The sequence below is a fragment of the Cnephaeus nilssonii genome (assembly GCF_951640355.1).
Source record: "Cnephaeus nilssonii genome assembly, chromosome: 14".
Classification (NCBI taxonomy): Eukaryota; Metazoa; Chordata; class Mammalia; order Chiroptera; family Vespertilionidae; genus Cnephaeus; species Cnephaeus nilssonii.
In genome coordinates, this window is record NC_137085.1 from 7,920,373 (window position 1) to 7,940,455 (window position 20,083).

Sequence of the window (20,083 nt, forward strand, 5' to 3'; positions counted from 1 at the left end):
CATCTGCTGATGGGCACTTATGTTGCTTCCAAATCTTAGCTATTGTAAATTGTGCTGCTATGAACATAGGGGTGCATATATCCTTTCTGATTGGTATTTCTGGTTTCTTGGGATATAGTCCTAGAAGTGGAATTACTGGGTCAAATGGGAGTTCCATTTTTAACTTTTTGAGGAAACTCCATACTGTCTTCCACAGTGGCTGCACCACCAGCAGTGCAGGAGGATTCCCTTTTCTCCACATCATTGCCAGCACTTGTCGTTCGTTGATTTGTTGATGATAGCCATTCTGACAGGTATGAGATGGTATCTCATTGTTGTTTTGATTTGCATTTCTCGGATGATTAGTGACTTTGAGCATGTTTTTCATATGTCTCTCGGCCTTCTGTATGTACTCTTTTGAAAAGTGTCTATTTAGGTCCTTTGCCCATTTTTTGATTGGATTGTTTATCTTCCTTTTGTTAAGTTGTATGAGTTCTCTATAAATTTTGGAGATTAAACCCTTATCAGAGATAATATTAGCAAGTATGTTCTCCCATGCAGTGGGCTTTCTTGTTGTTTTGTTGATGGCTTCTTTTGCTGTGCAGAAGCTTTTTATGTTGATGTAGTCCCATTTGTTTATTTTCTCCTTAGTTTTCATTGCCCTAGGAGCTGTGTCTGTAAAGATATTGCTACAACATATGTCTGCTATTTTGCTGCCTATGGAGTCTTGTAGGATTTTTATGGTTCCCCATCTTACGTTTAAGTCCTTTAGCCATTTTGAGTTTGTTTTTGTGTATAGTATAAGTTCGTGATCTAGTTTCACTTTTTTTGCATGTATCTGACCAAATTTCCCAGCACCATTTATTGAAGAGACTGTCTTGACTCCATTGTATGCTCTTCCCTCCTTTGTCAAATATTAATTGAGAATAATGGCTTGGGTCGATTTCTGGGTTCTCTGTTCTGTTCCATTGGTCTATATGTCTGTTCTTGTGCCAGTATCAGGCAGTTTTGAGAACCGTGGTTTGGTAATACAGCTTGAAATCTGGTATTGTGATCCCTCCAACTTTGTTCTTTCTCGGGATTGCTGTAGCTATTCAGGGTCTTTTTTTATTCCAGATGAATTTTTGGAGAGTTTGTTCTAGATCTGTGAAATATGCCATTGGTATTTTAATGGGGATTGCATTGAATCTGTAGGTTGCTTTGGTTAGTATGGACATTTTAATGATGTTGATTCTACCAATCCATGAACATGGTATGTTCTTCCATTTGTTTATGTCTTCCTCTATCTCTTTTTTCAATGGCCTGTAGTTTTCTGAGTATAGGTCTTTACCTCCTTAGTTAAGTTTATTCCTAGGTATCTTAATTTTTTTGGTGCAACGGTAAATGGGATTTTTTTTTTTTTTTAGTTTCTCTTTCTGTGAGTTCATTATTGGTGTATGAAAAGGCCACAGGTTTCTGGGTGTTAATTTTGTATCCTATTACATTGCCGAATTCATTTATTAGGTCTAGTAGTTTTTTGATGGAGTCTTCGGGGTTTTCTATGTATAATATCATGTCATCTGTGAATAAGGACAGTTTTACTTCTTCTTTTCCAATTTGGATGCCTTTTATTTCTTCTTCTTGTCTGATCGCTATGGCTAGCACTTCCAGTACTATGTCGAACAGGAGTGGTGAGAGTGGGTGACCAATAATGATAGAAACTTTAAATCACAAATTTGTCATCATCAGAGTAATACTTAATATAGGTAAGAATTTTATCAAGGTGCTAAAGCTAGAGGGTGAAAGTATGGTGGAAATATCTGGATAGTCTCAAAGTATTCCCCATAAAATTCTGTATTAATTATATGGAGAAAATAGCAATTGTACAGAAGATAAAACTGTCAGACATCACCTTAATGGAGGGATGAAAGTAAGCTTCACTAATAATAGGACAAATCAACATCAAGTGATTCTTAACATCATGTTAATGCCCTGAGAAAGACAGTCTCATTTCTGCAGTATCCCTGCCCCAAGTGCATAGCCTGAATAAGGAAACATCTGACAAATGAAAATTAAAGAATATTCTACAAAATAAATGCCACATACTCTTAAAAAATGGCACTGTCACCTGGCTGGTGTGGCTCAGTGGTTGAGCGTTGACCTATGAATTAGGAAGTCATGGTTTGATTCCAGATCAGGGCACATGCCAGGGTTGCAGGCTCCATCCCCAGTAGGGGGCGTGCAGGAGGCAGCCGATCAATGATTCTCTCTCATCATTGATGTTTCTATCTCTCCCTCCCTCTCCCTTCCTCTCTGAAGTCAATAAAAACACATTTTTAAAAAATGGTACCGTCATGAAAAGCAAAGGAAGTCTGAGGAAGTGCTCGGGAGGTAAGGCAGACTAAAGAGACATGAGAATAAAATAGAAAATGAGATAATGGACTTGGACTAGAAAAAAATTGCTCTAAAGGGCGTCATTGGGAACATTTTCCAAATTTGAATAATACCTGTAAATTAGATATAATGTTATGTCAACGCTCAATTTCCTGATTTTGCTAATTGTACGGTGGTTTTGTGACTGTCCATTTTCTCAGGAAATATAGGGGGAAAGGGGACATCATAACTGCAATTTCCCCTCAAATGGTTTAGAAAAAAAAAGCACAGAGAGAATGATAAAGCAAATGTCACAAAATGTGAATAATCGGTGAATCTGGGGGAAGAGTATATGGGAATCCTTTGTGCTGTTCTTGTGACTTTTACATTACATCAATGGAAAAAGTGAAACAGAAGCAAGAAAGAAGAAAACCTGTTTGGATTCTTTTCTTTAAAGAAGCTATTTTCCCTCAAGGAACTAATTCAAATGGTTGCCTCCTTAGCAAGCCTAGACTCTTCCTCAGCGATTTCAGTACAGATGCCAATCTTTCGGAACAGACGCACATCTTTTGAGATGTGTTCATAAGATCCTCGCTCTCCAGCCATGCAATGCGGGTTGTGCTTCTCGACCACCACCCCTTCCTGTCAGGGTCATTGACAATATCCAGTGTACACTTGCACTGTGCCATATCCGAATCTTCAAGGCTCATCCCCCCGCCAGGCCAGAGCAGGAGATCAGGGCAGGAGTCTGTGAAGTTGAAAGATTGAAATATCCAGGGAACAGCATGAGCTGGGACTGAGCGGGAATGTGGAAGAACCCCACTAGACTCTGGTGGGGCAGGGACCCTCGTGCATGCCTGGATCCTGGACAAAAAAGCTTTGCACATAGCAGTGGCCTGGAGGCCTCCACCCTGTGTCTTGCTGACGAAGGGATTTGCCTTGGAATGGGCAATCAGGAGAGAGAGGAGAGAAATTCCCCTCGGCAGGGGCAACTCAGGGCTAATCTCATCAGCGTGGTTAGGGGTGAACCGGATGACAGCTTTGCTCAAGTGCACTTCAGGGTTCGTTGGAAGTTTACCAGCTCCCTCCCGTTGGTTCAGCGCACTCACCAAATGCAGTGAGGTCTCGGGGCTGCCCCTCTGATCTTGATCTGATCTTGTGAGTCAGGGCACATGGTTTTCGGTCTGACTTTCCAAGTTCCTCAAATTCTCATCTCAGTTCTGAAAGGTCCTCAGGTAATGGGGTTTGAGGCTGGGATATTTGGAAGTGAGTGGCCATGGATGAGACCGGAGGGTGCGTGGCGGCCTTGAATGTTACCCTGGGAGCATGGTTTGATCCTCAGAGCAATGTGAGGAGCCGCGGGACAGGGATAGGAAAAGGAGTGAAATGGTCAGATTTCCATTTTCAAATTCATCCGGGCAGCTGAAGTTGAGGATCAGAGGGCGGAAAGAAGCAGAAAGATCAGGGTGGAGGCTGTCACAGAAATCCAGGCAAAAACTAGAGCGAGAGTATTATTTAGACCTTGCCCGAAAATAGAAATGGTGACAGTTAGCATCCCACCACCCGACTTCTTATTATAGTGGCAGGCATTGCTGATTGCTCGGTGTCCTCCGTGGGCCTGGTGGGCAGCGCCCAGGGACAGCCACTACCCATCGATCTGAGCAGCCACACTCTAACAACTCTCTGGTATAGGAGGCAAGGAAAGCCATCCGTTGTGAGGATATGCTTGGGTTTGCTGACAACTCTGGGTCTGCCCCAACCTGAGGCCCTGGGGATAGAAGGAGGGTGATGCCTTACATTAGTCTTTGAGGCCTGGCCAGAGTGGCTCAGTGGTTGAGCATCGACCTATGAACCAGGAAGTCATGGTGTGATTCCCGGTAAGGGCACATGCCTGGGTTGTGGACTTGATTCCCAGTGTGGGTGTGCAGAAGGCAGCTGATCAGTGATTCTCTCTCTTCATTGATGTTTCTGTCTCTCTCTCCCTCTCCCTTCTTCTCTGAAATCAATAAAAATATATACATATATATATATTTTTTAAAAAGTCTTTGAGGTCCCTTACAGTCATTGTGCCTCGCCCTGCTGTGTGCCCTGCATGTCCCCACTTAGAGCTTTTCACGCCCATTATCTCATTTCAACCTCACAGCATTCCTGGGAGGTCAAGGTTGTCATCCCACTTTATAGATGAGGAAACTGAGGTAGAGACTTCTCGTAGAGTGCCTGAGTCCCCCTGGCGTCAGGTGGCGGAACCGGGACAGACCCAGGATCTGTCTGGCTCCAAAAGCGATGGCTCCTTCCCGGAGAAGCGCGTGCCCCAGCTGTTTGCCCTTGTCAGGGCCTCGTGCAGAAAAGCCAGAACAGGTTGGGGCTGACATCTTGGTAACAACGACTTTCCCTGTCAGTAAAAATCCCCGGCTTAAGAAGACCTGGGAAACTTGACTTTTGAGTCACCCTTACCTAATCCGCTCCGTGCTGAGCCATGGAAAAGGGAGGCTTTGGCCCCAGGGTGGGGGTGGGGGCTCCCTGAGGGGCTGCTGCACAGATGGTGAGGGGTGGAGGCCTCTTGCTGTGGAAGAGAATAAAGTTTCTGTCCTTGCACAGTTGGAATGAGGGCCCTGGAGCCAAGCAGCCAGGGCCAGGGCGGGGCCAGCCAACCTTTGGCACGTGAAATGCCACCCCGTGCTCATGGCAGATAATTCTCGGTAATAATTCATCCCCCGCAGGCGTGCATCCTGAAAGCCCTGTCTGTTCCTGCCTCGTGGGGTCCCTGTCGGAATGTGGGGGGTCGAGGTGCTGGCCCCAGTTGTGGGCAGAGTTCAGACTGGGCTGGGTGAGCAGGGCAGTGTCTGGGCACCGCCTGGGGCAGAGGGAGCCTTTGTGCTCTGGGCCCTCGGAGCCCCACCCCCACCCGGCGGAGTGGCTCCATTGAGGAGAAATAGCTGACACTCACCCTTGCTCTCTCTGCTCCTTCTTCTGGGACAGCCTGGGCAGAGGGTGCTTTCCTGGGTGCGGCCTGGCATCTGACAAATCTACCCTCTCCCATCATGCCCAGGTTGCTCCTTCTGAGCTGCAGGAGACCTCAGCCTCGAAAGCATGGCAAAATCTCCTGGGGAGCTTTAAGAACACACCAACGCTCACTCCTTGCCCCCAGAATGGATGGTGTGTTGGTCTGGGGCGCACCCGGCATTGGCACCTTTTATTATTTATTTATTTAAATATATTTTTATTGATCGATTTCAGAGAGGAAGGGCGAGGGAGACAGAGAGAAAAACATCAATGATGGGAGAGAATCATTGATGGGCTGCCTCCTGCACGCCCCCACCTGGGGATGGAGCCCACAACACGGGCATGTGCCCTGACTGGGAATCGAACCGTGACCTCCTGGTTCACAGGTGGATGCTCAACCACTGAGCCATGCCAGCTGGGCCCGGCATTGGCACCTTTAGAACAACCCCAGTGATTCTGCTGGGAGCCGGGGCTGAGAACCACTGGCATGAGGCCTTGAGAGAATAGCACTGCAGCTCAGCCACACCAGCCATGGGACCCTGAACAGGTGACGTAGCACGTGGTGCCCCAGTTTCCCCTTTTGTGCGACAGGGACAGCAACAGTGCTTGTGTCCTGGGGCTCCTGGGAGGATTCGATGAGATGACACCGTACATACGTGGCACCGCGGCCGGCACAGCGCACACACTCAGATGTGGGCACTTCTCCGGGGAGTCGCTACTGTTTCCTCCTTTCTCATTCCAGCCAAGGGGAGATTTTAGGGCTTGATGTGCCGGGGAGAAAGTCAAAAGTGCCGAGAGAGGTCCCCGTGGAGGACCGTGGCTTTAGAGGTGACCCGAGGAGGCTCTGCCCCGACTTGGAGGCGGGTGGGGAGGTGTTGGTCCCGACGTGGCTCCGTGGCTCCTGTGGCTCCAAGAGAAGCCCGCACTCCTTAGCCAGGCACGTGGCGCCTCTCTGGGTCCTCAGCTCTTGGAGCACCAAGAGCACCACGTGGAGGTGGGGGCACCTGCTTGCCCACCTCCCGGTGAGCTCTCAAGGGGAGGGATGAGACCCGCTCAGCTCGGTGCCCCTGTGGCCGGCACACGGGTGACAGTCATGTTGGATAGTCCACAGTGCATGACATGGACCTGCCAGGAGACCTGGCAGATTCTCTGAGCAGGGCATCACCTGGTCACAAGGGCAGCAGTAGCTACCACTCCCTGAATGCCCACTGCATGCTGGCCGTCTCGCTCAGGGTTTACAAAACCACCCAGGAATTGCCATGGCTCTTTCGGCCTTCAGCCACGTAGGTAAGGGGGAGGGATAACGCCGCCTGGTCCCCAAACCCAACCAACTCCACAGCCTCTGTCCTCTGTCAGCCGCCGAGCTGCCGTGAACACGGAAGGGGGCACAGAGCTGCGTGCCTGTCGGGTCCAGTGAGTGAGAGTATTGTTGCCACAACAACAGAGAGGCCACAGCTCTCTGCCTAGCAAGGCCCTGCTTGCAGACCAGGGTGGAGTGTTTAGTTGGGTATCTTCCCATGAAGATGGGGTTTCTCCCTCTCCTAGAACTGCAGGGTGGAGAAAGTCACTGGAAATATCCCATCTGCTCCCAACCTTAATGATCTGGGATAGCATTCTAGAGTGGAACCTGACTTATGGATGACCTTCAGGAATAAGTGTTTGCAAAGGAACCTGTGAGTGAATGACTCCAGTTTGGGAAAAGGCCCCCTCCCCAATGCCATGGTGCTTTTTTCCAGGAAAGCATTTCTTTCTGTTTTTACTTCTCCCCCAGCGATTGAGTGTAAATACCCCTCTCTCTGCAGCCCATGGGGGAAGGTGGGGTGCAGGCGGTATCTGAACACCTCGGGAATGGCTCTGGCTTCTCCTCTGCGCCGGGAGGGGCAGCTTTCAGGCGGCCTCGGATTCTCCTGCCCTCACTCATTATTCAGATCAGTAGAGTGACGAGGCCAAGTCTCATAACAAACTCAATATTTTTAAAAAGTTATTAAATGTCTGTGTTATGATAAGGATGTAGACCATTGCATTTAGTCGAGACTTTCAAATCAAGCTTTTGAACATGTGTTTATTTAGGTATACGCCACTTGGTTGCAAACAAGGGATTGTGGCAACTTACAAAAATAGATAACATACAATAGAATAAAAATAAAGAGATGAGGGTAAAGGTAAAAGCAGGAAGACTAGAACGAAGCCAGAGTCCAGTGGGAGACTCAGTACAATTGTTAAAAATAATAACAAATTTGACTTTGAGCTTCCCAGTGGCCAAAGCAAAACAGAAAACATGACTGGTTACAGAATTCCTAACAACAGTTAGTTTGGGGCTTTGATATACACCTAATTGCCTCAGAATTTTCTTTTCTCTGTTAATTTATACTTGGCTTTGTTCTAAATGTGGTTGGCTTGGCATTCAAGGCTCTTTCCAAGCTGACCCCAACCTTCTTCTTGGGTCCCATATGTGGATGTAATCTGTGGCCTGGCCACACTGAATAAAAGCAACAGCCACCATTTTTTAGAGCTGCTGCTAGGGTGGCGTACAGTTAGCATAGAAAATACAGTGACCAGCCCTGAAACCCCGACTCTGCCACAGACTAAGCTGCTCTGTGACCTTAGATAAGTCCTTTCACCTCAGTTTCCCCATCTGTAAAATGGGCATATTCAGAGTATATACCTTATATTGTTGTGGAGATGCAAGAATATGCCCATGGCATGCTTAGCACACGGTTGATGAGTCAATGAATATGGTTTATTACCTGATTTTGAAACTTAACTGACTACATGACTTAACTTCTCTAGGCTGCAGTTTGACTCTCTGTAAAACGAGGAAAAGAACTATTCCTACCACATAACCCACGTACAAGGGCCTGAAAACAGAAGAGGCTTAGTAAGTGTTTGGAGGTTGCAGCCAGCCAGAATCATCTTCCCAGACAACCATTTTGCTTGTCCTTTAATTTTTCAAAATCAGTCCATTCTCACTTTCCCTTTTCTCAGACTAATGGAGAAAGAGGAGCCTGAACACTTCTCACATGGTTGGGCTGTGATATCATAAAAGACACAGTCTTGTAAAACCCACACCCAGGGTCAAGGGAAACGCAGCCCCCTTACGAGCCTGTGAGTGGAGCGGGATGCTTGGGTGGAGGAGGCTGGATGTATCCACTGCTATGAGTCAGGCCTTGCTCGGCTGGGCGTCATCGTTCCCCTTTATTTCCGGGGTGAGTTACAGCTTAAGCAAAACAACATCACCGGACAGTGCCTGACGATACACAACCAACCACCTGACGACACGAAGAAATGTATTCAGCACAAAATGCCTTTCCCTGCCCTCTTAGGTATGCAGTTAGATTTCCTCACGTGACAACAGGGTGTCCAAATACACAGATACCCAGGAGCCGGCATGCGGGGGAGCAGGGTCTGGGTGTGTAGGGATCAGCAGTAAATACCTTTCTGAGGTGTCGGGATGGATTGGGTGCTGGGTGGTCTATCGCCTTCCCAGGCAGAGCTGCCTCTAAGCCAGGAGCGTAAAGGACGTAGACAAAGACCTTCTGGAAGGAAATCGGCTGTATCCTGTTCCCAGTGTGGCCCCGTGCCCTCTCTAAACCTCCCTGGGCCTATTTCTCCTTTGAAACAGGGAGCTGGACTGGAGAACGTCCCAGCTCTCAAAGGACTGTCCGAAGCAGGTGAGGGGCGGCTTCAAGGCCTTGTTGCCTGGATCTGAGGCCCAGGGAGCCAGCAGCAGTTCCAGGTGGGAGCTCCACCAGTGCTGCCTCAGCCCCAGGTCCTGGGCCCGGGGCAGCCCTGGCACCAGCACCTCTGAAGCCAGGAATAGGGCTCCGGCTGTTCCCTGCAACCAGAAGGTCCGAAGCCTCCCCTGGACCCGACTGCTCCGATCTCAGCCTTCCCCAGCCCCCCGGGCTGCTGGGCCACCTCACCAAATGACCAGGTCAGGACTGACAAAGAAGAGGGAATCTGTTTCGTCCTGGCCCCACCCTGACCTCAGGCCTAGCGTCTTGCTCCCGGCCGCCCTGGAGGTATCCCTGAGTGCACATAGGTTGTGGCTTGAAATGCCCCGAGTGAAAGGACAAGGTAGACCCCAGGCCCAAAGGCTCTGGAAGGGCCTGGGGAGCGGCCCCATGGCCGGGGTCAGCTCTTGTGGGTGGAGAGGGAGCCTGGGGGCTGGCCCGGCTCCCTGCCCTGGTAGAGTCGCTGCTGGCAGGCAGCTGTCTGCAGCCTTCTCAGCTGTTGCTGCAGAAACAAATGACAGCACTGAGGACGAAGAGAAAATAGAATTGAGTACAGAGGGAGGGGGGACTTGGAACGGGGGGCTGGTATTTTTCTTGGGGTGTGGTTTCGGCTCAGTGGCTGGGTGACCATGGAGGTTTGGAATGTGGTTGGACAGCGGGTGGGGTAGGGTGGGAGGCCTGGCCACAGCCAAGGAGCAGGGACCGTAGCCAAAGGGCCCGAAGCCCAGGGCCACCAACGCTCCGCCAGGACGGGGACCTGGGGTGGCACCGAGCCTGGCCTCCACCCAACACGAGCGCCCTGGTTCCCAAGGCCCCGGTTTTCAGAAGCCCCGGGAAGGGAGACAGAGTTGTGAGAACAAGAGAAATTAGGAGAGAGGGGAGAGGGACAGACACAGGGGACAGCATGGTCACGTCTCATCTGTCAAAGGGGGCTGTTGTGACACATGGCCTGCCTGATCCAAACTGGCTCCTTAGGCAAGGGATGTTGTCTCTCTGAGCCTCAGTGTCTTTCACCTGTTAAATGGGCTTAACTATCTCTACCTCCATGGGTGCTGCTGGGAGGGTGAGGTGGGTTAGTGCTCATGAAGCTCTCGGCACAGTGCTCTGGAGTGGAAGCAACGATTATTCCACTGGGCACTAAGGAAGCTTTATGCTGGCTATGCCATATGCTTAGCTCCTGGCTACCACCCCCCCACCCCCGGTCCCCAATAAATATCTGCTGATGGAGTTCCTCGCAGGAGTCGCTATGGAGAGCCCCGATCCCATCGCCACTCCTCTCCTGTGTGTGGGTGCTGGTCCCCGCTCAGACCACGAAGTGGAGGGTGTAGGTGAGCTGGTGGCCGTTGTCCCAGGCGTACAGCACCCGCTCCTTCGGGTTGTAGTCGATCTGGGTGGTGTAGGCGTGCTCGTTGAGGAAGGGCAGCTGCGGGCGGGCGTCGGTGCCCGTGTGCGTGTCGAAGGCGTAGGCCACCTGGCCCTCCCGCTGGTTGTAGGTGTCCACGGCGTACAGGATGCCGCACACCAGGAAGCAGTTCCCGTAGGAGTTGCGCCGCAGCCGCGTCTTCCACGTGGTCTCACGGTGCACCGAGAGGTCCCCCGGGTCCAGGCGGCTCAGCACGATCACCTCGGGCTGGGCCCCGTCGCTGTCGTCCACCGCGGGGTAGATGACCCATAGTCCGCTCTCATCCACGGCGAAGTCGATGTCCGAGTGCCCGCGCCACTTCCAGGGCGTGGTGTCCTCGTACACGGCGTCGGGCAGCAGCGCCCAGGAGGCCACGAAGCGCTGGCGCAGGTCGTACTTGATGATGTTCTTGGTGAAGGCGCGGTTGTAGTAGAAGGCGCCCTGGTACACCACGTGGCCCGTGCCGATCCAGTTGTAGGGCAGCTTGTACATGTTACTCCAGCGACCTGCGTGTGCAGGGAGGGCAGCTGGTCACACCAACCCTCAGCTCACCCAGGGCCCAGTGAGGCCACCCAGGGCTCTGGGATGGCTCCCCAAGCCATGGACACTGAGTGTGCTGTGGGCCTGGAGCTGGGCCTACCATCCTATCCCCGAAGGAAGGACTAGTATCCCGTCTGCCCAGGAGGAAACAGGCCGACGCCAGGCCCTGTGCTTTGGCTCATGCTGCTCCTTCTGTCGGGACTGCCAGGCCCCATCCTATCTGCCTGGGAGGGCCTCCTTATCTCTCAGAGCCCTGGGCCAATCTACCTCCTCCACGAAGCTTTCTCTGATCTCCTCAGCTTGAGCGAGGGCCTCTCCTCTGTCCTCCCACACCTTTGTCTCTGCACCTTTCATTGGCTTTTGCGCCCCTCGAGGCAGGGACCAGGCCAATTTGATCTGGCAGAGGAGTGACGTTAGCTGTTCCAGGTCACACCCTGTGACACCACAGCTCTCAGGGTAAGTCCAAAATCTTTCATGGGGCGCAAAGCCGGCCTCAGCCATTCTCATTATACGCCCTCCACCTCCCTCTGTGTCTCAGTGCTCCTTCTCATTGCCGAGCCTTTGCACACCCTGGGCCTTTGCCTGGAACACCTTTCCTTCTCCTTTCTCTCCCTCCCCTAGGGCTCAACTCAGCATCACCTCCTCTGGGAAGTCTTCCCTGATCTCCCGGCAGGGTTGTGACTGCCCCCCTGAGCTCTCCCTCTAACACTGTATGTGCTCAAATTGTTTCTTTAAGTCTCTGCCTTCCAAGTAAGACTGCAGTTCTGGAGCGTGGGCCATGTCTAAATGACCCCTTCCCCCACCGTGCCCCAGATCTGATAACCAGAATTCTGTCCTCCCTGCCCAGACCTGCAGCTCCTCTGAGGCCTGGGGCCCTGCTCACCTGTAAAACAGGGTGGTAACCCCCACCTCCTGGATTATAAAGACAACATGCGCTGACTCACACAGGTGAGTAGCATGTAATACGCACCAGTGGAAACTAAGTATTGCTTCCCTTGGCAGTGAGTTACCCTCATGAGAACAGGGCCTTGTCCATCTTCTTTGCTGAGGCTTCTAGCTCCTGGCACGGTGCTAGCGCTTAGGGGGTTCCCCAGACTCCCCTTCTCGGGGTGGCTGACCATGTGGAGCTAGGCCAGGCTGGGGCAGTCTGGGCCACAGGAAACCGCAAGGCCAGGAGGGCCAACCCTCCATGGGGGGCTCTCCCAGGCCACCCACACCCTGCCCCGCCCCCACCTCCAAGGCCCCGACCTTGCTTGAAGTTTTCCAGGTTGCGGAACTCCACCAGGCTGTTCCCATAGTAGTAGTTGGTGACGTAGATCCTGTCATCCTGCGCGGCCGGGTCCTTCATCCAGGCTCCCTCATGGCGCCCATAGCTGTGGTGCCTCACAGGGGGGTCCACGGTCCGGAGGGTGCCCTCACAGCTGGCCTCCCTGCCTGTGGGGAGCGAGGGGAGCAGCATTTGGTACTCAGACCCACGGGCCCCGAGTCCAAGCAACAGTCCTGGAACACTATCCGGTCTAACCTAAACCCCTCCTGATGTTTTGTTTGCAGCCTCTTGTTTTTATTTCCCCCATGATCAAAGCAATGTCTGATGGTTGTAAAAAAACACAGAACATTCAGCAAAGGAGATAATAAAAATCATTCAGAATTCCATCATCCAAAGAAACTTTCTAGCATGTAACATTTCCTCCCTTTCCTTTACATGTACAGTCATGCAGATGTACTTCTGAAAACTATGGTTCTTCCGACTAGATCCTGTCTTTCCCCTCCACTTAGCAATTTCTCCCATCAGTAGATGGCCTTTTAATGATGTGACTTCTAGGTTCTACCAGGCCACCCGACAGCTGTGCCCTCGAATTTATTAAACCAGACCCCTCAGTGTCAGAGCTTTAGATTATGTCCAATTTTCTGACATTAGAAATAGGCTGCGTGGAAACCAGTTTAAGCGGCAGCTGTTGTCCAAATCGCTGATGGATCCTTAGGAAAGATTCCTAAAAATGGCATGTGCTCGGGCCCAGGGCGGCTTGCTGTCGCGGGCAGGCAAGATGCCCAAGAAGGATAGGCTCGATGACTTACGGAGGAGGATTTCTACCAAAGGCACCAGCCGAAACCCACATATGTGTACCTAAAAACGGGCCAGAGACTGGACACAGGAAATAAAGAAGTGAAAATAGTTGTTGGATTTGATGATGGGATTCTAGGTGACCTTTTAAAAAGAACTTGCTGAGCCCTAGCCGGTTTGGCTCAGTGGATAGAGCGTCAGCCTGCGGACTAAAGGGTCCCAGGTTCGATTCCAGTCAAGGGCACATGCCAAGGTTGTGACCTCGGTCCCCAGTGTGGGGCATGCACAAGGCAGCTGATCAATGATTCTCTATCACCATTGATGTTTCTATCTCTCTCTCTCCCTTCCTCTCTGAAATCAATAATATATATATATATATTTATATATATATGTGTGTGTGTGTGTGTGTGTGTGTGTGTGTGTGTATATATATATATATGTATATATATATATAAAATTTTTTTTTTTTTAAAGAACTTGTTGAAAATACCTGTTTCGTTGTAAATGTTGTTACAGCTTTTTCTGTAAGGATCAGATGGTAAACATTTCAGGTTTGCCAGACCACATACTTTTGCCCCATCTTCTCCTTTTTTCAACAACCCCTGAACAATGTAGAAACAGCTGGAGAGCTGGAGAAAAACAGGCTGCAGGCTGGGTCTGGCCCATGGGCGTAGGTTGCTGACCCCTGGGAGGCTTACTCACCTTGCCTGGGGACTTCTGGGTGTGACGGTGGCTCGGTGGGCAGGGGACTGGTGGTGGGACTGGGGGTTGGGGTGATGGCTGGCTTCGAGGAGGGGGTGCCAGGGACCAAGTCTGCTCCCTCAGAAGCCCTGGGCCCAGCCTCCTCATGTTCCGCGGAGTTGGGCTCGGGTGGCCTGCCCTCCTCCCTGGGCGACAGCTGTTCCAGCCAGGAAGTGCCCCTGAGGGCGTTGTCTGTGGAGAGAAGAGCCTGAGCTCACATCCCAGCAGCACCTGCTGCTCCCGGCTCCTCCCCAGGCCGGCAGGCGCCCAGCGCTGGGGCCCTGCGGAGGACAGGGGAGGCCTGGGAGTGGAAGGCCTCGAAGAGTGGGCTTCGTGGGCAGCAGACCAGCTCGGAGCCCCCCAGCCGAGTGGCCTCAGCTTCCCCTTCTGTGAAGTGAAAGGCCCACCGTGTTAGGCTGCTGTGCTGATTATAGGAAAATGTGTACATCTGCACCGATTCTGCCAAATGCAAGACCGCTTTCCTCCCAAGTGTCAAACACATTGTGCCAATTATTTCATTTCCTAGATTCCGTTCCAGGAGGCAGAAAGCCATCTCCGGACATTCTCCCAGCCCTGCCCCCTGGAACCCACCCTCTGGTTTCTCTTACCTGGTATATGACACTTCCAGCCGGAGGAGCGGGTGCAGCCAGCTTCCCGCCACCTTCCGGACCCGTCCTGTCTTTCTCTGTCCCCTCACTCATTTCCCATCTCCCATCTCTCAGCTTTCTTGGCAACCCCTCCCCCCCGCCTTTGCCCATCCCTGCTGGCACGGGCTTTGCTCACAGGAGGCCTTTTTCAGCATCTGTGGGCTGAACTCTGGTTTGGAGCCATCTGGGTCATCCCTGACCCATACACTTCTCCGGGCTGGGTTGGATGGGGTCTGGAAAGCAGGCTCAATGACACACAGAAAGGGACAAAGACCCCTCAGCTCTGGGGTCCAAGGCAGGCTCTGCAGCCTGCTGACCTGGGTTCCAGTCCCAACAACTCACTGTGAGACGTGGAGCCAATCACTTCACCTCTCTAAGCTTGGTGCACCTGGGTTAAGGATGATACTGGGTGAAAGTACAGAAAACTGTGATGCCGGGACAAAGGAATGGTGGTGTTGCTGTGATGGAGTTGGGGTGCACTGAGGCCCCTTGACTCCAGGACCAGGACCTGATTTCTTCCTGTCCCGGGCTTCCTCTTTGCACAGATGTAGCCACAACTCACTGCAGGGCAGCCCCTGAAGTCTCTCAGGAATGGGGGCACACCCTCTGGTCGGGGGGCCTCCTGGGGGCCTGGCTTGGGCAGCCTGCCAGGGCAGGGGCTTGTTCCCACGGGCCTCGCTGGCAGAGTCAGATGCCTGCAGCTGTTCTTGGGCAGTGTCCCAGCCAGGGGTCAGAGGCTCCGTTCGGCCCAGGCTGAGCTGGCAGGACTCAGGGCCAGCAGCTGGCACCGGGGGCTGGGGGGGGGGGGGGCGGTCTCCCCTGAGCCCCGAGAAACCAAGAATTGAGGGGGCTCTTGAAGGAGACAGGCTCCTCACAGTTCCACCTCCCAGCTCCCTTGGACATGGGCTGGGCAGAGGGCCTCATGGAGGAGGTGGTCAGCAGGACCCAGCAAAGGGGAGCAGGCTTGGGACATTCTCAGGGACATCAGAGAAGAGCAGGCGTCTGCAGAGGGCCTTGGAGGAAGAGTCAGGAGCCACACGAGTGGTGGTGGCCCAGAAATTTGACTACTCTTGGAACTTTTGTCTCTAAGTAATTACTTTGTGGTCCTTCACTGTGATCCCTCAAGGGGCTGCAGGGAAAATTGAGGTGTCTGTGGGCTCTTTGGGGAGATAAGAAGTGGGAGGTGCTGGAGAGGCCATCCAGTGCAAGGCCAGTCTGGAAACAGGAAGTGTCCCAAAGGGCCCACGTCACTGTTTAGAACGCGGGCCCGGCTGCAGCCCCTGCGCTCTCTCACCCCACCTGTGGCAGCTGCCTGGTCATGGATTCGGTTTTTCCCACTAGACTGTGAGCTCCCTATTAGGCAGAATCTCTGGGCGACACAGCAAGTACACAGTGGACCTTCAGCAGATCTTTGAATGAAGGAGGAGAAGTCCCGTGAGGGCGGAGATGGCTGTGAATCTGGAAAGGAACTGCGTGGCCCATTGTGGTGATTCTAGCATTTCATCCCCACAACCCCACGAGGGGATATTATCCCATTGTGTGCATGAGCCAAGGGACCAACAGGTAACCAGGGGAGTTGAAGTCTGGGACTGTAGAGAAGACCCTGGATCCCTGTGGGGCATGCTTGGGCTGTGGCCAGCCATCAGCAAGCGCCGCTCCCCAAGGTTTCAATCCCCCTCCAACTCACCAGCCTCGGTCGCCTCCCTGCTGCCCGCCTTGTAGTAGGTGATGCCTCGAATCACTGCCTGTTGCTGGGCCAGGGCCCGGGGCCTGATTGTGGGCTGGGGGAATCGGCCCTGGACGCCATCCTTTCTCAGCTTCTCCACCTTCAGCAGCTTCTCCTTAGGAGGTTTTGAGAGGGCCCTGTCTGCAAAGCTCTTCTGCGTGCTGCCATATTTGTTGCTGTCTTTGCCTTTCCCTCCAGCTGTGTCCTAGGAGAGAAGGGAAATCTCAGACTTGGGGCTGGTAGAAGGGATATTGTGGGGGTGTCATGGAGGCTCAGCATGTGGGGGCTGGAAGTGGTCATGTTGCTCTAGGCCCTAGAGCAAATATTTAGTCCATACATCCTCTAACATTTACTGGCCTAGAGCAGTGGTTGGCAAACTGCGGCTCGCGAGCCACATGCAGCTCTTTGGCCCCTTGAGTGTGGCTCTTCCACAAAATACCACGGCCTGGGCGAGTCTATTTTGAAGAAGTGGCATTAGAAGTTTAAGTTTAAAAAATTTGGCTCTCAAAAGAAATTTCTTTTTTAAAAAAAATATATCTTATTGATTTTTTATAGAGAGGAAGGGAGAGGGATAAAAAGCTAGAAACATCGATCAGCTGCCTCCTGCACACCTCCCACTGGGGATGTGCCTGCAACCAATGTACATGCCCTTGACCGGAATCGAACCTGGGACCTTTCAGTCTCCAGGCTGACACTCTATCCACTGAGCCGAATCGGTTTCAGCTCAAAAGAAATTTCAATCGTTGTACTGTTGATATTTGGCTCTGTTGACTAATGAGTTTGCCGACCACTGCTCTAGGCCATACATCCCAGGTGCTCATAGCCACAGCTTTCCTCCCACAGTGGCTACATTCACGAGGGTGTACCTGTTTCCCCACTCAGCTCTCTAGCTCCCTGTAGGCTTGAAGGCCAGCCTGGTGGGTTAGATTCCTCTCCCATTTCCTAACTCCTATACACTCCCCAAAGGGGTTGACTGCAATAGCTTCTCTTCTCTGTCTCTATCGCTCATTGGTCTTTGTTTATGGGCAGAGGAGAAGTTCTCAGGCCCCTAGGCAAGGTGACCAACTCCTCCCAGTGTGCCCAGAACTTTCCCAGTTTCAGCATCCTGGGAGCCCTTCCGTCCTGGGCAGACTGGCAAAACTGGCACGGCTGGCCACCCAGGCATTGCCCTTAGGGCATGCCATTTCTAACATTTTGTAAATTTTGTCCTTTTCCTTTCCTTTTAAATGCCCTTGGTGCTGGCTTGGCACAAGAACACAGGGCCTGTGACGTCAACCTCTGTTAGGCAGAGCAAGGACAGAATCTGGACCTCTGCACGGTTCACTCGCGCCTGTGGGACTGGCAGGAGAACAAGCAGAAAGCCAGCTCTGGGCCAAGGCTCCAGCCCTAGGCATTCCGGTTCAGATGCCAATGGCCCCATCATCACAATGTCAGCGCAGGAGGCCGAGGGCGGCGACGGAGAGCCTGGGCTCGGCAGGCACACGACCCGTTCTGGTCCCAGTGCAGACACACCAAAAACAAGGCCGCTGTGAGTGGTGCGGGCTGTGTGCTGCATGCAGGTGACTGGCGAAGGGGCACGAATGGGGCTGAAATCTGGTCTTACTCCTTTAGCCAAGCCACACACCTGGTGTGTCCATCAACGGAAGGAGCCTTTGTACAGTCTGTCCACTCAAGGGGGCTACTCTTTCTCATTTATCTGCCCAGAGGGACACCCTTTTCCTCAGTGTGTCTGCCTGCAGGAGGGCCTTTGCCAAATTTGCACAACGGTGTGTTATATGTCAAGGGTGGCTGTGCCTGTGACAAACCTCTGCTCACTTTGTGCTCTGAGCTTGAACACGCAATGTCTGGGGGTTTGCTGCAGGAGTCCTTCACCCCAGGTTGGGCTGGGTGATGTGGCGTTCCTGTGCAGGGATCCCCGAGGCATTGCCTGTCCACCCCTGAGCAAACTTGACCCAGACAGCGGCCCAGCCGCAGCAGGGGCGGCTAGAGGTGGTTTGCTGCAACAGGCCTGGTCCCCCAGGGCCAGGCAGGGAGGGTCATCTCGATGGCCCTGTCCCCCCTAGTTTGGAAATGGGAATGAGAATTCTGCCAAGTGCATGGCTCAGGGAGCGGACCCCCCTCGGCTAGATCCTCGCGTCTGCTCCCAGCTCACCTGGCTGATTGTGCTCACTGCATAGCAGGCACCCTCTGCACCCCACCCTGGAATGGATGCTCCAGCCCTCAGCCCTGTCCTACAGCCCCGGACCCACCCAGCTGCCCTCAGGGCTGAGGCCCTGGCACACTGTGCTCCCAAGCCCACCCATAATCAGCCCTGGTCTCACCTGTGCCTTGCTACCAGGCCCGGGGGCGGGGGCGGGGGCGGCGGCAGGGGCTGTGGCCAGGTCCTTCTGCAGCAGCTGGTGGCCCAGGCTGGAGAGCTCCTTCTTGATGCTCAGCATGATGGCCGACTGGTTCTCGTAGTGCTTCAGCTGCTCGCTGAAGTGGCGCATGCTCTCCCGCATCACCTCGTTCTCCCGGCTCAGGTTGGCCTTGATGCTCTGTGGGGGCGGACCCGAGGTCTTTCCAGCCTCCCCTGCTGGCCTCCCCACCCCTCCTCCTGGGGGGACACCCCGGCTCCTGCCATCGGGCTTTGCTGCCCAGTCTCATGGGCAGGGGCAGCACCGGCGAGCAGGGCGGGAATAAAGCATGCCGCTCAAAGACCCTGTAGTGATTCTTGATTTAAAAAGTGAATGAATGAAAAACTGGATGAAGTATGTTCACAGTGCTAAATTAAGAAGCTACAAATGGGTATAAAATATGTCCTCCTCCCACTTTTGTTTCTCAGCCAATTATTATGGATTTTCCTTTTTTCTTCCCTAACACTTCGCTCTTTCACTTGAGCCGATCTTGAGAACTCTCCATGTCTGTGTATATAGTGCCGGCCATTCCTTTACTGGACGCACAGTCTGCCACCGTATGAATTCGTCACTTAAGTTGCTACTTTAAAATTACCTCTTAATTTCACAAGAGATACATAAATACCTTCTTTTCATAAAATGCTCAAATAATGAAACTCTTTGGGGTTTAGCGATGGGTGAGACTCTGATCCTCCCTGGTCCCCAGTCTCCAACTTCTCTCCGGGGTGGCGCTGGCTCCTCCCACTGCATGAGAGCCGCTTTTACTCCCAGGTTTCTGCATCTGCTAGCCTGTCCCCAGCTTGCTGGGGACCCCACCTGGTTTTAACAGCCCCCATCCACCCCCTCATGGTCCTTGCTTCTGAATCCTGCTGGAAACAGGACTGCTCAAAATCGCCACGTTCTCTCTGTGGATCCCCCAGCCCAGGGATCCCCATCGCCAGGCTGTGGCCCAGGCTGACCTTGTCCATTGGGCAGGACTCAGGGAAGCTGGGTGGCCTGGTATCAGCCCCAGGTCCCTAAAGCCCCAGCAGGTCTGGGTACGTATGGAATTCCTTTGTCAAGTCTACTTCTCAGCTGAAGCAGGAGAAATGAGAGTCAGATGCAGGAAGCACCTCTTTGCTGTGCGGCCCTGGAGCGGCAGAATCGCACCGATGGACATTGTTACGGAGGAGAAGATAACCTGGGACCAGGAGGCAGCAGGCAGGAGTCGGACAGAGCTGGGTTCAAATCCTTGCTCTCCCCTTCCTGGCTGAGTAGCCTTGAGCTGGTGGCTTTACCTCTCTGAGCCTCCGTGTCCTTGCCTGTTAAATGAGGATCTTCATCATAACAACTAAATATCAGGGTGACGCGCAGAGATGCTAAGAACAAGAAAGTGCGTTCTAAACTAGATCGCCTGGAAGACAGAAGCCAACCTGTAACAAGGCGGGTTTCTCAGCCAGCGCAGCACCGCTGAAACTTGTCAGGCAGCTGTGAATTGCTGGGGGGTGGGGGGTGTCCTATG

The 20,083-nt window shown here is 52.6% G+C and overlaps 1 protein-coding gene across 1 annotated transcript in view; it reads right to left on the reverse strand.

Annotated features, from left to right (window-relative positions):
- Positions 1 to 7,378: 7,378 nt before the first annotated feature.
- The window catches only part of OLFML2A (olfactomedin like 2A), a gene marked incomplete at its 5' end in the record, with an annotated part of 28,439 nt that continues 15,734 nt past the window's right edge, over positions 7,379 to 20,083 (reverse strand). The window contains 5 exons of the mRNA XM_079791256.1: positions 7,379 to 10,976; positions 12,259 to 12,444; positions 13,775 to 14,005; positions 16,148 to 16,391; positions 18,508 to 18,723. Coding sequence (XP_079647382.1) covers positions 10,372 to 10,976; positions 12,259 to 12,444; positions 13,775 to 14,005; positions 16,148 to 16,391; positions 18,508 to 18,723 — 1,482 coding nt within the window. The 3' untranslated portion in view covers positions 7,379 to 10,371. The remainder of the gene's footprint in view (positions 10,977 to 12,258; positions 12,445 to 13,774; positions 14,006 to 16,147; positions 16,392 to 18,507; positions 18,724 to 20,083) is intronic.